We start from the raw sequence: 17507 nt of genomic DNA, 5'->3' as shown, positions 1-17507 counted from the left end.
ATATTTTGGTTCACAATACTTCTTTGATTTCTCAAAGTATAAAGTAGATGAAATTTCATTCTAATAAAGAGTATGCATGTCAAGAAAAACAGCAATCGAAATAAATAAAAAATGTATAATCATGAATAAAATGATTGTTTGCAAACCACAATGGTAAGGCCTTTCATGAAATCAACTTAGTTGCAATTTTGTATACTGTATCCTATTTTACTGACTTAAGAAATAATGTCTAGATTATAGTGCATTCGTATTGTTTGCACTTCTCAAAAGATGGTAAACAATGCTATTAAAATTACCTTTATAAGGTTGATATTTTCGGAATTCTTTGTGATCACAGATTTTATATTCGTCAATGATATCATAAGAAATAAATGGGTAGAAAGGAGGGAAGAAAAAGAGATGTTGGGGAAGGAGAGATAGAAAGAGAGAAGGTGAGAGAGTGGAGAGAGAGTGGAGAGAGAGAGAGAGAGAGAGAGTGAGAGAGAGAGAGAGAAGGGGGAGATAGAGAGAGAGAGAGAGAGAGAGAGAGAGAGAGAGAGAGAGAGAGAGAGAGAGAGAGTGAGAGAGAGAGAGAGAGAGAGGAGAGAGTGAGAGAGAGAAGGGGGAGATAGAGAGAGAGAGAGAGAGAGAGAGAGAGAGAGAAAGAGAGAGAGGGGGGGGGGGGGGGGCAGGGGGAGGGGTATGAAAACTATGAATGAGTGGCAGGATTCTTTTAGAATATCAGACATGATTATGGACGTCTACCTGAAAGGTTAAGGTGCGTCACTCCTATTTCACATTAACAACAGGAAACTTTTTTCAAAATATTTGAGAATTAAAAGTTTTATCAATGTATCAGACCTATACGCCTTCATGTACTTCATGTAATAGTATACATTGTATTATACCATTTTTTACACAAGTGCGCCAGGAGTGTCAATTTTGACAGACATGGCGCATTATAAATGTTCACTATTATTATTTTTGTGATTCCAACTTTTATGACTAATGGTCAACAAAATATGCGCTAAATGGGGGCTCGAAACGAGGCTGGGGCCGGTCGGGTCTGGTGTCCACCCCCACTGGCCTAGGGGAACCCCCTTCTCTCTATATCTCTCTATCTCCCCCTTCTCTCTCCCCCCCTCTCTCTCTCTCTCTCACTTTCTCTCTCCCTATGCCAGTAAGTAAACCCCTCGAGGGGGAAGGAGAGGCCGCTCCGTCATGAAATTAAAGCCCCTCCCCCTTCTCCCTCCTCGGTAGGCCTATCCGTCCCTTTTGTTGTGAACATATTAAAATGATCTGGTGTATGATCCTGTTCCAAGCCCAGGTAACTTTCTTATCTGTCCGACACACATGCGCTTTACTTTAATCTGCCTTTACGGGAGAACTGAACCACCACCCCCCCCCCCCTAAAAAAAAAAAAAAAAAAAAAAAAATGAGGGCTTTTTTTGTGCGGACTGTACCATTGTACTTTAGGATGAGTCGGCATTTTTTTCCTTTTCATTAGTAAACAATAGGCGTTTGGGAAATGCACGGCCTGCAAGAAATATTGCCAAAAAAAAGAAAAGAAAAGAAATTAAATCGCATACACAAAAAACAATAAACAAAACAAAAGTGGTTTTGGGGTATTAGAGGCTTTTGCAAGGATTTCAGGGCAGGTATTGCGGCAGGTATTACGTCACTGAACCCGATAAGGTTGTTGTACGCCACTTGAATTGTGAAGCGATCGTCGAATTTCTGCAAACTTGAGCTCGGTTGGTGAGTATTGATTCCTACATTCCTATGAATAATCGGTGAAAATGATATTGTGATTTGAGGTAACAGATCAAAGGGGGAATGGGAATGGTAAATTAATCTTGAATTAATTAGCCCTTGAGTTGAGTAGGGGTCTATCTAGACGGAGTTCAATTCCACCACCTCCTCCCACCGCGCCAGGACAGCTCTCGCCGGTCGGGCGGGCGGGCGGGCGAGGGCTCCTAGCATCCTCCATAGACAAAGCAGGGTCCAGCGCGGGGGTGCAGATGCTGATCACCTAGGGGTTTGTTAGCCTCTTATTTGAGAAGGGTCGGCTCCTCTGTTTTAGAGACAAAAGCCGACCATAATTAAGGTACCTATAGGGTCTGCTCTGCAAATTTTGGACTAATATTAAAATACCTTTTTAGATCTAGATCTAGACTCTAGACCTAGATCTACTTAGTTTCAGCGGATCCATATCCAGACTATTCTTGAAATTTTTGAAGTAGACTTATTTTATAGTATCGATTGTAATGGTAATTTATTACTTGGGGGGGGGGGGGGCTGGTTTCTGAACTTTACTTGTACCAAAATAATTTGTTTAGCATCTAGCCCATTTTACCAATCAATATTTTCTCTTCTGTAGATAGATCTATGTAAATATCATTCTGTGAAATGTATTGCTGTTGGTAAATAACAAATCAAATCAAATATTAAATTAATGTGTAGAGATATGAGTGTGAGGTATTGTGAATGGATATTTGAAAGCGTGTTCACTCGTGACACAACATAACTCTTATTTTTATTTTAGCTACGAGGAAACAAGGTTGCACTGACAATAAAATACATGAAAGAAAGTATTCCCTTTTCATTATGTTTATTGGGTACTGATGAGGCTGGCCGTACACTTGCAAAGTGTAGCCAAGCACAAGCCGAAGAATCGGAATGAAAATGCATAAATGGTAAATGTGAATATTGCACGGAGATTACATAATGATCAATGATGATAATGAACATGAATAAATGCGATGTACATAATGAACGTGAATAAATGCGATGTACATAAATAGAGCTTACGACATCAGTAGAAATGAAGTCGAAAGTCCAATGAAGATGAAGAGAGTTGAGAACGAAGGAAGGGGCTCGCGCGATGATATGTGCGGAGGCTTGAAGGCGGAGATGCAGCTTCGTATTCGTGGCTGAAAAGCGGTGAAGGATCTCGACGCTGACGCTCGTGATGAAGATAGTGAAGAAGCTCTCAGGCGATCGAGAAGAGAAGAGAAGAAAGTGGCGCTCGACGATGAAACAGTGAGTCGTTGATGTCGGAGGCCAAGGTGGAAAATGCAGACATCAAAGCCGGCATTGGTGCTGAGCAGTGAGTCGCTCGATTGATGCGCCAAACTTTGATGGTGAATGTTTAGATGAGCTGCGGTAAGTCGAGCTCATGTGGGTGAAAGGCTACCGGTGAAGAAACTGGCAGCTCCCAGCGGATAACCAAGCACCATATATGTCGGATCTTGATTTTAACTGTTCCACTGGGAAACTGCCAGCCCGTTGAAGACGGCAGAGAAAGTTGACGTGCCATGCAAGAGGTGATAGGCACGGTAGAATAATAAGCCTGGAGAGAAAATCATGGAGCGTGTGACTCTACTGAAGATGGATGCAGGAGTGAAGAAAAACCTCGTGGCGTTGAAAATACGCGGGGTGAACAGTGCGGAACCACGATGCGCGATTGGAAAGAAATACACACGTGGCCCGAATAAATGCATATAAATAAGTACCGTGATGGAAAAATACTGGAGACATGAATGTACGGTAAAAGTAGGGCGAATGTAAGAGCCGCTACAAATGCATACAATCAGCATCATGCATAAATAAGGAGGAATTCTCTCATTTTCATTTTTATATTCTTAAAAACCATGCTTTGGTGAAATGTTGTTGATTGACTATAATTTACTTTAGTTCTCTTTCTCTTCTCCACAGATGCCCACCTTTTCAGGGCAATCATGGGGTCAGATAGCTGGGAGTGGTTCTGTGGGGTAAACAGTTCCGACCTCCACTTCTTTGATGGTTTTGCTTGGAACAAGGACCACATCTCAAACAACACATGCTTCACCGATGCCCTGGATGCAGCCCCACATGCTGTCTTTCTCGTCCTCTTCAGCTTCTTGCTCCTTGTTATGGGATGCTGCGCAGGGTACAGGACTGTCAACACCAAGTACCTCCTTCGCTACAAAGGCCACGCCTATAAATGGATGCTCCTTGGTGTTCTCTTCCTTGTACATTTAACATCCATCACCGAAGGCATTTTAACAGATGAGAACTATATGAACCAATTTCACCCCACACAGCCGCATTTCTACCTGCCATCTATTGCGGCACTTGTGACGTCGTTCCTGTCCCTGGTATTCTACCATCACATGGAGGTGTGGCAATGTGCCAGTATGTCCCTAATGTTGGTTCTCTACTGGACCCTGGCTATCGTCGGTGAGGTGGCTGTCCTGCTAAACCTGATCAGTTTAGGCCAAACAGGTTATGACTGCATGAGATTCGATCTGACCATCTGCACGCTTGCACTCTATGGCCTCATTCTTTTGCTCGAACTCAACATTATCAGAATCAATGTAAATATTAAACATTCATGAACTTATTTTGAAATATTGCACTTGTGAATTTTTGATATTTTTACACAATTATATGTTTCATATACTAAGCACATCTTCTCAAGTGGGGAGGCAAATTTACCAGTTTTGACCTCCCCAATTTTATAGATTTATTCATTTAGTGTGATCGGCAAGGACTGAACCCGTATCATGACACATGGTGGCTGAAAAAATTTGACTAGTCTGTGCTAAATCGTAATGTTCATAAGCCAAACGCTTTTAAGTTTTTGTTATAACTTCTCGTACTGACTGTCAGTACCATTTGGGGGGGGGGGGGTGGAGGGATCCTCTTTGTTTGCCTTAATTCTGTACAGTAATCCTTTTATTCTATTTATCCATATATTTCCTTTCCTGTTCTTTTCTTTTTCATTCTTTCTCATAATGCTTGGGGAATAATAATTGTAGTGCCCTCAGGAAGAACAGTATTAAATGCTGATGAGGTTTCACTGGGTAAACTAGATGCAATTGTTGAAGTTGATAAGACTATTTGAAGTTTGAAGTTTTATTTATTCCACATTTTCCATCGAAAAACAGTTGATATTCTTTTTTAATTTTTTTTTATACAGGCATATATTATTATAAGAGTAGATTTCACTCAAGAAATAAATAAATATAAAAAATCAAAGATTTCAAATCTGATATAATGTACGGAAAATAAGTACGAAATTTCAAAATATGTAGATATAACGGGCAAGGTAGAACAATGTAAAATTATTATTATCATCATTCCTTCAACACCAACCTTCTCTCCCGACACTCACTACATGTATATCTCTCTGCCTATCTAGGTTTTTGGATGCTGTCAGAATGGACTGAGTAAATCATTGCCCCGGGACCTGAGAGGAGCAGACATGAATTACCTTGACCAACATGTGAACCTTCTCTCACAGGTAACTTTAATACACTTCTTTGGTGTCATGGCTCGTTCACATGGTGCAGGAAACTAGATGTTTTCTCATCATCATCATCATCATCATCATCATCATCATCATCATCATCTATACAGGATAAATCAGTGCATGTGTAGATGTCAGACTATGCTATTACGTTCCAGACTGGATGACCCGTTTGCTTAAAAAGTTACTCCTGACATTCAATGGACAGCGAGTAGTGAATAACTTCAATGAATGGCCTCTTGTTCTCTGATACTGCGATTTCACAAAAAAGCATTATGGATCGAGTCTATCTATACCATAAAATATCTTGAAAACTTGGATCATGTCCCCTCTTTTTCCTTTTTAACACGCAAATTGAACGGCAAAATGGGAATGAAACAAAGAAGCTGCGCACAACAAAGATCCTCTTGACTCCCTACGCCTTCTCACTATGTCATAAGATACATGATGGTTGAGTATGTAACTCTTCTATCGTAAAACAGAAACAACCCTGGTGAACTTTGTCATAATGTGAACGGACCTTGAAATATTCAGTTTTAAAGTCACAATCATCCTACAAAGCTTTTTTAAAACCTTAGAAAAGATACACAGTATCTTTAGATAGAGGCTTGGGATAACAGTGATAGATTACTATCTTGATAGATTTGTAAGATTGAGAAAAAAAGACTAGTAGATACATGTAGCTATTTTTAAAGAAAGTACATAATATTCTGGATTTATATACATCATGTAGCACTATTAGTGGTTTACAGATATTCATGTACATTCATCTGAAGGACTTCAGAATGGATATGAAACTTTGAATAAGAAACATCTTGGATATTCTGATTTTATACAAATAATGCTTTGTTGTTGGTAAATAAAGTAGTATTTAAAGTAATTTGTGAATATTTTGGCAGTTAACATACTTGGTAAATATAGTAGTATTTTAAAATAATTTGTGAATATTTTGGCAAGTAACATACTTGTGGTTGAAGTGGCTGTAATGCATCTGAATGATCAGTGCTTTATCTATAAGCAAATACAAATATTATAATAATTATTATATACCTCATTTTAAGATTCTTTACTAATCCTGTCTTCTGATTGGTTGAAAATGCAGTCATGTTCTTAACCATGCCCGCTAATTGAAATTCATAGTCATTTTTCCCGGCTCTACCGGATATCCATTTTTCATAGCACTTTTTCCATGGCTGTGAAACGTGACGTCATTTTGCTGCGATCCCCATTTTGGTTTACGTGTTACCGTATAAGTTTCTTTTGTGCGATGACCGATGCGCAATACCGTTAACGGTGTTTGAGTGCAATTCGATTTTGGTCGCTGCATTCAGGCGACGAATCTACCAATCCACGCAGCGCAGACGACCGATCGCCATTTTGGCTTGTTGGATTTCATACTGTACACAAGTTATTGTTGGTGTTAATATTCATGACTTCAAAGAGATGGAAACCTAAATGGGTGAGTCAACATTTTCCTTTTTTTCGGTATATAAAATATATATTGACTGCTTTTAATATTCGAGGCATAGTGGTTTCTATAGGGTCTCGGGAAACTCACAACCTGCTATGACCCCGCGGCGCAAGCGCCTTGGGGTCATAGCAGGTTGTGAGTTTCCCTTGACCCTATAGAAACCACTATGCCTCTCAAAGCAGTCAATATATCCTTATTATAAGTAGTATTAGTAGTAATAGTAATGGTAGAATCGTTGCTATTATCATTATGATCATCATTATCATTATCATTATTATTGTTTTGACAGGTGACATACTGGTGGTTGAACTGGCTTTTGCAATTGGGTTACAAGCGTCCGCTGGAAATGTCTGATCTTGGTGCCCTACCTCTCATCCATGAATCTAACTTCAACCATAACAGATTCAGAGACGTCTTTGAAAAAGAAAAGGTAAGTTTTAGTTTTGAGATATGAGAGACTTTACATTGATTTGCAACATGTACACTGATTACTTGTCAGTCTCCTATGATGGCGTCCTTTTAAATATTTTTTATCAGGAAAGTGTGATTTCACTGATCTGTTTGGGATGTAACATGTATTATAATGGAAATACCCATTTATTTCATTTTTTTTTTAAAAATCAGAAAACAAACAGAAAACAAATTGTTCAAATATAATCATCCTTTTTTCACCATTTGCTTTTTTGCTAGATTATCAACTTACTGTTGATTTTGAGGTAGCAGGTTACATATTCTGAAATCATCATAATTTAATTTCATTCGATTCATGGATGAAAGAAATGGAGATTTTCATATCTGTATATAGTTGTGCATCTTGTTTTTGGATTTCTTTTGGAAATCATGTGATAACTTGTGTAAGGAAAAATAAACAGTGCCGTATTTAAAGACAACCAGGTTTTTTTGCTTTCCCTGAGTCAATCAGAAGCAGTAAAATATTGCTTCTAACGAATGACTTGCATCGGACTTTGGATATTGGACTTTGTATTTATCCAACAGACCACTGATGGTAGTAATGTACATTGATGGTCTTTATGAAAGGGTTCTTAAATTACTTGATGAGAAAGCTGTTTACACAATTTTCTAATTTGTCAAGCAGACAATACATAATGCTAGGGGGTGAGTTTTCCTCTTCAAATCAGCAACTTGTATATCTTTTGATTTGATTTTGATTTGATTTCTGCATTTTTTCCAAATATAATAACAAAATAACAAAGAACATGTAAACCTAAGGTATAATACAAAATATACAAACAATGAAAACTTCATGTCAAAATGTTATATATATATTTTTTTTTTACACATGTACATATATAATAAAGAAACTAAATATTTCTATAACATATTATTATAAATTTAAAGTATTATCCTAACTAACAGTTATATGCAAAATATCATTTAGACCTTTCTGAAATAGAGATGAATGCTGATGCATGTAGACTAATTTCTAAATGGCAGTATAATTTGGTCTTATGTTATGTTGAAATGTCAACTGTCCTATCATAAATCTAAAGATGAATGGCCTAAGATCCAGAATTTTAAATTTATTTTCAGTGATTAAAGTTCTGCATGAAATGAATGCAGGAAAACCTCTGTAACATTCTATGCAAGAAAGTCTGGGACATATTCAACACAGCCTAAATTACTGAATATATTTTGTTTGTAATAAGTATGAGTAATATATTGTAGAGTTCTCATTGTGCAATATGATTTTTTATGACATGAACAAGAAATGAAGGTAGTGAGTTGTGAAACTAAACTGGAGCCCCAAAGTACAGTATGCATACTGTAGCTAGCATGCTTTGTTTGCATAATACGTGTATATTTGCAATGTTATATAATGCATTGTATAGTGTATTTCCTTCAAAGTGTACACTCTAACCCATATTGCAAAAAAGTAATCATATTCACAAACAAAATTTGCATGTAGGAGTGCCAACTGTTTGTGCACAATCATGCTTCCTATTTCAGATTACCACAGACTCTGTTGATTGTACTTTCGTGCCCCCTTTAAAGGAATTTAGTAGTGGCTCCCACTGTATAAATCTCCTGGCATGTTTTTAATAATAATGCATGCCATGTGTATGTCCATTTACATGTACATATAGCGCAGGTACTACACAATTATACCCTGCTGCAGTTAATACAAAGAACTTTATTACTTAAGTTGTATCTGAGCTGCCACAATGCGCTAAAGCGATCAAGGATCAGGGTATCCATGTACTTCTGGGTGGAGAGTGGCACATGTAGATTAATGTCTTGCCAGAGGAGTGTAGTGTCCTGGCGGGGCTTGAACTACAAATCATGTGATCCGCGTACAGTCTGATGATATACATCCACTAGGCCACAACACCTCTATGAAATATGTTTTTGTGAATTATGTGAAAACGTGAATTCAAAGTATATTATTAGAATTGATGAATTGATGAAGATTTTATTTTATATAGTTAATCATTATATTTGTGGATTTCAGACTAGCCCTTTATACTATACTGACATGGCACATGTAGCATAGTAGTGCTACCTTGTTTGGCGTTCAACAATAAGGGATAGAGCAACGTCGATCTGGTGCTGCTCAGTGGCTGCCGGGCTCATGATCAATTGGGCAAAAAGAAAGAATTTCCATTTTCGGTTTAACTTGATAAAATTTGGAGTGGACTCCAAAAGATTATTATTATTATTATATATGAATTCTTCTGCCCGAGCCTGAACACCACGATTGCATTCACCTTTTACTGAGTATTGGCAATATTCAGAATGCAAGTTGCCTATTTTATTTGTTGCTATGTGTACAAGCCTCCAGCAAGCTATGGGGTCATCGTTACGAACCAATAAAATTGTTGAACTGGTGTACTGCAGTCATGTGATCTAACAAAGGTTACCACATGTGGGAGGTAACGTGAATAATTATATTTACATAGTCATGGAAGCCTTGAAATACACAGAAGAAAAAGGGAATCTATTGAGAGATAACAAATAGTTACTTAGCTTTGTACTGGACCTTCCGATGTGGTTTATAAGTAAACTTTGGGTACAATGAGTGATTTCAAGTTGGGTGTTTAAGGCTGGTGTTAGTGTTTAATAAACACCAACCCAAGCCTAAACACCGAAATGGAAATCAGCTGGTGTTAAGGCTTTGACCTCTGAAAATCGTCAACTTCCGGTAGCTAGTGTTATCGATTTTGCAAAATTGTCGTCTGCTGAACCGACCTTTGTGGCTGGTGTTAATAATTTACGTACAAATGTCCTATTCACTAACACTAGCCCGTAGGGATTAAGCAAATGTTGATTTCCAGTTCGGTGTTAGTGTTGTACTGCACAACAGTCAACGCACGAACGACGCCAATTTATTGTCTGAGGATCAAATAAAAACATGTGAAACAGGTAATTCATTTATTCTTTTGTGTAAAATGAGCTATTTTATAAGACCAGAGAAATAGGAATATATTTATCCTGTACTTTTCATGATATATTAGTTTTGATGTACTATTTTTAAATCATCGTCGTGAAATCAAGTAGACCTCTATGTGGTGATGTCACAGCTGGTGTTAAGCTATCGATTTTGATATCGGTATCGGGCTCTTAATTTCATCAGCAAATTTTTCGCTCCATTTAAGAGCTCTTGACTGCTCTTAACACTAACACTAACACCCAACTTGAAATCACTCAATGTGTACATGTGCAGTTATCTGTATATTTCACATGTACTGTTTTACTTGGACAAATAAAACTCCATGATTCATGTAGTTTATGATGTTTTAAAATTCATCTCAAATTTGTTATGCTCAAGCCAGATAATAATCATAATCATTTCCTGATAATTTTTTTCTTTTCTTTTTTTCTATACAAGATAGAAAAAGAGCTGTAAAAACGTACGATTTCAATTTTAAAACCTTACTTCTCAATTTTTACCTTTTATTTTCAAAAGTGAGATACTTTACACATCATATTTAAAAAAAAACATAAGATTCTGACAGGGTGCAATGTGTTTCAGTAACGTATTAAAGTCATCCACAGGTACACGTACAATGTATGGCACTTTAAGTACAGTTCTAGATTCCATTCCATGGGAATGTAGGTACAACCATGTACATGTAGGCTCTGTACATGTGAATAATGTCATATTTAAGGGGTATTTTATCCCTAGATGGTCTAGATCTAAACCAAAGGAAATAAATATGGAACTTCATACACAAAAACTGTATTTTCCTGACTTCTGAACTGTTATAAAACTCATGCAAGCTCATTCACTGTGATGAGTATACATGTACAGTACATACATGTAGCATTATGTAATCACTGAGTTTCTTGTAAATGGATATGCTGAGTCACAAGATAAAAACGTAAACAGATGTTTACTTTACAAGTTCTAAAGATGGTTGTTCATGTATTCATCTACATTTCAAGGCATTTTCTTGCAGTAATCAGAACTCATTGAAAATCTTAATGCTGGTCATGCGGGTTAATCATTATTTATTTTTTAAACATATTTTGACTTTGAGGAACAATTTATGGTATAACCAGATTTTAAAATTGTCATTGTATAATACAATGTATCATAAATAATTTTTCATCATTTTTCATAATTAAAGTTCATACCAAGTTTGACTGATTGCCATGTGACATGAATTCAGCGGCAACAACGTTTCCAAATAACACCTGACTTTTGAAAATTGATCACACACTGAAAGACCTGCTTTGATAATGTCTGCTGTTTCAGCATGCCTTGTCTGTATACATATAGGGGGTTGGGAAATCACAAATATTACCTTGAAACTTGAAAGTGCATGACTGTGCATTTAAATGAACAATGCTTTGGATGTTCATATATTTGCACGGATTGCATCATTGCATTTGTCAATTCAAGCACAAAGGCTTCTAAAGACATTAGGTATTTGCAGAGTTCTCTGGTCGACTTATTTCACAGCACAAAAATGCCTCGGGATATAACCAAAACAAACATTTTATTTCGCACTTAACCTGTGTACAAAGACTGCTCAAAGGAGGCACAAAATGTTTAACATACAAGTACATGCTGGTGGTCTTTCTTTAAATGTTCCTTCAGTACATGTTTCAGTGAGAAACACTATTTTTAGAGAAATTAAAAATATATGGCCTTCTCTGAAACACATTTGTCAGTATGAAAAGAGTTTGTGTCTTTTTTGAACACCAGAGGTAGAGGTGTAGAGGTGCCATGGTCTATTGTATGCATGACCATGTGCATGTACATGAACGGACTGTGGTTGCGGTTCAAGTCCCAGTAGGGACACTACATGTAACGTCCTATGGCAAGACATTACTGTACATTGTCACATTTCTTAAAAGGATCCGGTAACTTTGTCTCAGATTCTGAAACAAAATTCTGGATTTAGCTCATGCTGCAATGATAATTATAAACCTTGAGGTCAGTCAGGAACGAGGAACTTCTTGATCATTTGGAAGCGCAATTTTTTTAGGGCTTCAATATTACACCATATCACACACACTGATAACACATAGGGCCATGCATCTTAGATTTAACATTGTTAAACGATGCCTTTAAGTTATTACCCAGGACTCCAGGAGCTAGAGAATGGGTATCTGCAAGGAATGCAAAAAGCCCATGTGACTGCCATTGCCCTTGCCCCTGCTATACATACATGTATATGTACCTGCTAATGGTGCAAAATGAATACTCCCTGACAAATGTAGATGGTGCACACAGGTGCGGACTTTACCAGGGTATCAATGATAGTAACTATTGTAAAGCCCATAGAAATATTCATCTAATGTGCTATAAAATGTAAAAATATTATTACTTTATCGTTTTTTTTCTTTATCAGGAAGAGAAGACGAAGGTAGGGAAGAAACCCAGCATGTGGAAGGTCTATCTCAAGGTGTATGGCAGGAGGAACTTCTGGGCAGCTCTCTTGAAGCTGATCGGTGACTGCATGGGATATATCGGCCCTCTTGCTGTAGGGGGTATTACCCTATATGTCCAGAATATCAAGTTGGATATTCCTAAGGTAAGAGAAAAAAAATGGTCCTGACAGATTAATCCATTGGCTACCGGAACGGGGAATGAGAACATTCAGTAGTTAATGGGTGAATAGAAAACATCCACTGTAAAACCAAACCCACTCGTATGTATGAAACGGTCACAAATCACACAAAAGTGACTCAGATACTCGGCAGTGTCGTGCCATGGATTAATCCAGTCACAACTGAAACAACATCAATTTTTATGCCTCCGCATGTTTTCAGGTTGTCCGTACGTCCGTTCACACGTACTGTTCTCGTGATCGCGTTATCTCAAGAACGGATTGACGGATTACCATCAAACTTAAGACACGAATGGATCTTGCTGAGCCCAATGAACTGAGTAGATTATGGGGTCAAAGGTCATGTGGCTCATTATGTATGCAATAAAAGATTGTGATCGCAATATCATTAGAAATGATAGACGGATTATCATCAAACTCAAGAAATGTATGTATCTTGCAGAGCCAAATGAACTGATTTGATTTTGGGGTAATGAGATCAAAGATCATATACATGTATATGAAAAAGAAATTGTAATCACAATATTTTCAGAACCTGTCAGAACAATCAAAAATTGCTCTATGGCGGAGGCATCATATTCTACTGTGTGCAGTAGAAGACCCATCTAGTTTGCAATTTGCGAATGTGCCATTTAATTTCAATTACAATGTATTTTGCTGCTCTTAACCCAAGTGAATAAATGGGTCCATGGTGGGATGTTAGCATGTACTGTATGGAGGCTAACTGGATTGCTCCACCAAGTGTTCACTCAAAGTGTGGAACTTGAAGTGAAACCAAAAACTGAGATAGTTTATTTCAAAAAATTTTGACCAGCTACTTACAACTGGAAAGGTGATATGCAAAGATTTTTTTTTTTAAATAATTTGTGTGGGATATGTTGCAATTCAGTAGATAATATGCATATAAACTTTGTCAAAAAGTGTGGATACTGGTATATGAGGTCTAGTTCACTCAACATTTTCAAAAGTTGGATAGTTTTCAAAACTTGTGAAAAGATAACGTCAGTGAATATGTCTCCAAATTGTGTGTATCAAATGATCATCTTACTTATATGGTTGATTCCTCTAGGAGACTGGCTTTGTCACGTTCACCGACTTCTTTGCGAATGGTTTTGTGCTGGTGGGAGTGATGTTTTTTGCAGCGACTATTAAGTTCTTAGCCCTTCAAACCCATTACCATTGGGTCATCTTGGAAAGTATGCATATTAGGACTGCTATTCAGGTGAGCCAATTCATTCACAGGCTTCCTTCTTAATTCTCCTTCTCCTTCACTCTCTTCTCCTGCCCCTCCTGTTTTCCATACCTCTTCTTTGCTTTTTTATCCTCTCCTCTTCCTCTTCTCTCTCCCCTTCCTTTCTCCTTATCCTCTCCTTTTTCCACATTCTCTCCTTTTTCTCCTTCTTCATCTCCTGCCCCTCCTTTTTTCCATTCCTCTTCTTTGCTTTTTTATCCTGTCCTCTTCCTCCTTCCTCTTCTCTCTCCCCCTCCTCTTATTTATCCTATTCCTCTCCTTTTTTTCCCCATTCTCTCCCTTTTTTCCTTCTTCATCTTCTCTTTCTCATTCTCTCCTCCTTTTTTCCTTCCTATTTTCTGTTTCTCCTTCTTTTTCTTTGTCTCCTTCTTTTTATTCTTCTTCCAATTACTATCAGGATTTCCATTATTTCTGATATTTCCCTTTGTTATTATTGAATGTGGTTCTATTATCAAACACCTGGGCCAGGAGGAAAAAAAAATTTACAGTATGGAAGAAGAAGGACCCTTTTTATTTGTCACCGTGTCTTTATGTACTGATCATTTAGAATATGATACTAAAGATCGGTTGATGAATGAGTTTATTCCCCTCTCATCTTTTTGATACAGACCATGGTGTACGAGAAGTCACTCCGTCTATCTACCTATGCCACTACTGGTGGAATGATGACGATGGGGCAGATTACCAACCACATGTCGACGGACGCCATGTCACTTCTCTTCTGCTTTCAAATGATGCACTACTGCTGGTCCATTCCACTTCAGGTATAAATGCACATTTCATTCATTGAGATCAACACTTTTATTAGCACATGCAAGATCAACTTATTAACTTATTTTAAACCAGATAAGACAACTTCTTTAACCGGTGTTGTGTGAGTATTGTATAAATAGTTGATGTGATCTTTAGTTGAGGCCTTCAGGACATGTAAGAGACAAAGATCTAAGTTGTAGGAAGATAGATGTTAGACTCTGTGGCATACAGATGTGTGTTTAAAGGCATCGTTTAACAATGTTAAATCTGAGATGCATGGCCCTATGTGTTATCAGTGTTTGTATATGGTGTAATATTGAAGCCCAAAAACCTTTAAATGATCATGAAGTGCCTCAATAAAGTTAAAATCTTTGAGTGACCGGTTTTACAAAGACTGTAGTGTTATAAAAACTGTTAGGAAAACGGTTTTTGAAATTTCGATTTCCAATCTTAAATATCTTGATAATCAGACAGGCGATCGGCTTGTAAAAGTCATGAGGTTCCTGACTGACCTAGAGCTTGATAATTATCATTGCAGTACGAGATTTTGTTTCAGAATCTGAGATCTTTAAATCTGTTTAAAGCCTCAGACCAAGGTACATGAGGAAGAAATTATTGTTGATAAATTAATTGGACCTGTGTGGCATCGATCTTGTTTTAACAAATTCAGCCAACAACTTATAAAACAACTACTAAAATGTATTTCTACAGCAATGTAGGTTTGAGGATGAAGAAATGTATAACATGTACACCCATTACACACATCACCTCCATTCAGCCTCAGGGCGCTCTGTTCTTCATTGCTTACTCTATTAAGTCTGTAAAGTGCTTAAACTCTCAACACATAGTTTATAGAATTAATCTTATTACTGTCTAGCTGTTTGAAATAATTAGGATATTCACCATGGGTATCAAACCACAGTTCTTGCCGTAATGCGTAGAAAGATACATAGATTATCATACACTAATAATGTTCCTCTTTGACAGATCACTGTGACATTAGTGTTGCTGTATCAGCAGCTTGGATTGGCTGCGTTGCTTGGCTCAGCAATCTTTGTATTCCTGCTACCGTTCCAGGCGAAGATTGCTAGTCTGATGTCTAGACTACAGAAGACAACCCTAGTAAGTCTATTAAACCAGCTATAATGACTCTAAGCAGATTCAATACAGTGGATTCACAATCCACAGCACCATCTAGCAACATCAGTGTTTAATACTCAATTTAACATGATTTATCACGTGAAAAGGTCTAACAAAAATGTTAGCTGTGGCATTGTTATATACCCTAGGAGATGAGGGGATTTAACCTTAATTTTTTGTGGGAAAGGAATGAATAGCTTATCCGGGGTAACAATTTGCGCCAATTTCAAATATATGTTATCAACTTTATTCACAACCTTTTTTGGTCATTCCGAACACTTTTTTGCCCAAAATGGCAATTTTCGTATTAATTTCTGTCCAAATTCAGGCCTAAGTTTCTTTCAGTTCCAGTTGATGGGTAGGTTTTGACTTCGAAATTCAATACAAAATGGAGCGCTGATATCAGAACAATCACGACTTTACAGAGTTCAGACCATTTCGATTGGAGGCTAGCGATTTGCTTCCCTGCACTGGTTGAAATATACCGACCTGCAAGCTGAAAAGTTGCCTGTCACAGCTTGCCGGTGGGGGCGCTGTTAATTGTCAATCCACCCTATTCTGGAATATCATGGTGTGCTAGGCAGAAGGGCACCGATGGGTGCTGGTTACATCTTGGCACTTCTTTGACTGCATCTACCTGATACATTTCTCTGTGGGTGTGTATCATCTATACAGCAAGATATACAATGTACCAAGGTCAAAATTTCCAGACAAGGACTGTCAAGGGTAGCATTTCTTTTTTTAACACATCTCCTCAGAACTATTCTGATACACGTCTGAAGCTGTCCAACGAGATGCTGCAGGGTATTAAAATCTTAAAGCTGTATGGCTGGGAGGAACTCTACTGTAGTGCCATCAAGATGGTGTGAATGAATAAATTGCTGCATAGCAGTCTTTCTGTCCCATTCCTTATACAGTTGTTCTCTGTTAAATACACATATTTCTACTTCCATCAAACGTTTTTTTTTAAACGCATCTCCTCAGGACTATTCTGATACACGTCTGAAGCTGTCCAACGAGATGCTGCAGGGTATTAAACTCTTAAAGCTGTATGGCTGGGAGGAACTCTACTGTAGTGCCATCAAGATGGTGTGAATTAATAAATTGCTGCATAGCAGTCTGTCTGTCCCATTCCTTATACAGTTGTTCTCTGTTAAATACACATATTTCAACTTCCATCTAACATTTTTTTCTTTAAACACATCTCCTCAGGACTATTCTGATACACGTCTGAAGCTGTCCAACGAGATGCTGCAGGGTATTAAATTCTTAAAGCTGTATGGCTGGGAGGAACTCTACTGTAGTGCCATCAAGATGGTGTGAATGAATAAATTGCTGCATAGCAGTCTTTCTGTCCCATTCCTTATACAGTTGTTCTCTGTTAAATACACATATTTCTACTTCCATCAAACGTTTTTTTTTAAACGCATCTCCTCAGGACTATTCTGATACACGTCTGAAGCTGTCCAACGAGATGCTGCAGGGTATTAAACTCTTAAAGCTGTATGGCTGGGAGGAACTCTACTGTAGTGCCATCAAGATGGTGTGAATTAATAAATTGCTGCATAGCAGTCTTTCTGT

General features: G+C 37.7%; 1 protein-coding gene across 3 annotated transcripts in view; it reads left to right on the top strand.

The window, feature by feature from the left end:
* Positions 1-1511: 1511 nt before the first annotated feature.
* Positions 1512-17507, top strand: part of LOC577854 (ATP-binding cassette sub-family C member 9) — a 41245-nt gene continuing 25249 nt past the window's right edge. For 2 of the 3 annotated variants that reach the window (XM_030972693.1, XM_030972692.1), the window contains exons 1-8: positions 1514-1737; positions 3697-4337; positions 5165-5266; positions 7033-7173; positions 12563-12745; positions 13851-14003; positions 14642-14797; positions 15774-15908. In XM_030972693.1, the coding sequence (XP_030828553.1) occupies positions 3720-4337; positions 5165-5266; positions 7033-7173; positions 12563-12745; positions 13851-14003; positions 14642-14797; positions 15774-15908 (1488 nt within the window). In that variant the 5' untranslated portion in view covers positions 1514-1737; positions 3697-3719. Of the gene's footprint in view, positions 1738-3696; positions 4338-5164; positions 5267-7032; positions 7174-12562; positions 12746-13850; positions 14004-14641; positions 14798-15773; positions 15909-17507 lie in introns of all 3 variants that reach the window. The other variant, XM_030972695.1, reaches the window with a different exon arrangement.

The sequence above is a fragment of the Strongylocentrotus purpuratus genome, unplaced genomic scaffold (assembly GCF_000002235.5).
Source record: "Strongylocentrotus purpuratus isolate Spur 01 unplaced genomic scaffold, Spur_5.0 spur5_scaffold_6, whole genome shotgun sequence".
Taxonomy (NCBI): Eukaryota; Metazoa; Echinodermata; class Echinoidea; order Camarodonta; family Strongylocentrotidae; genus Strongylocentrotus; species Strongylocentrotus purpuratus.
This window is presented reverse-complemented; position numbering and strand designations above follow the sequence as displayed.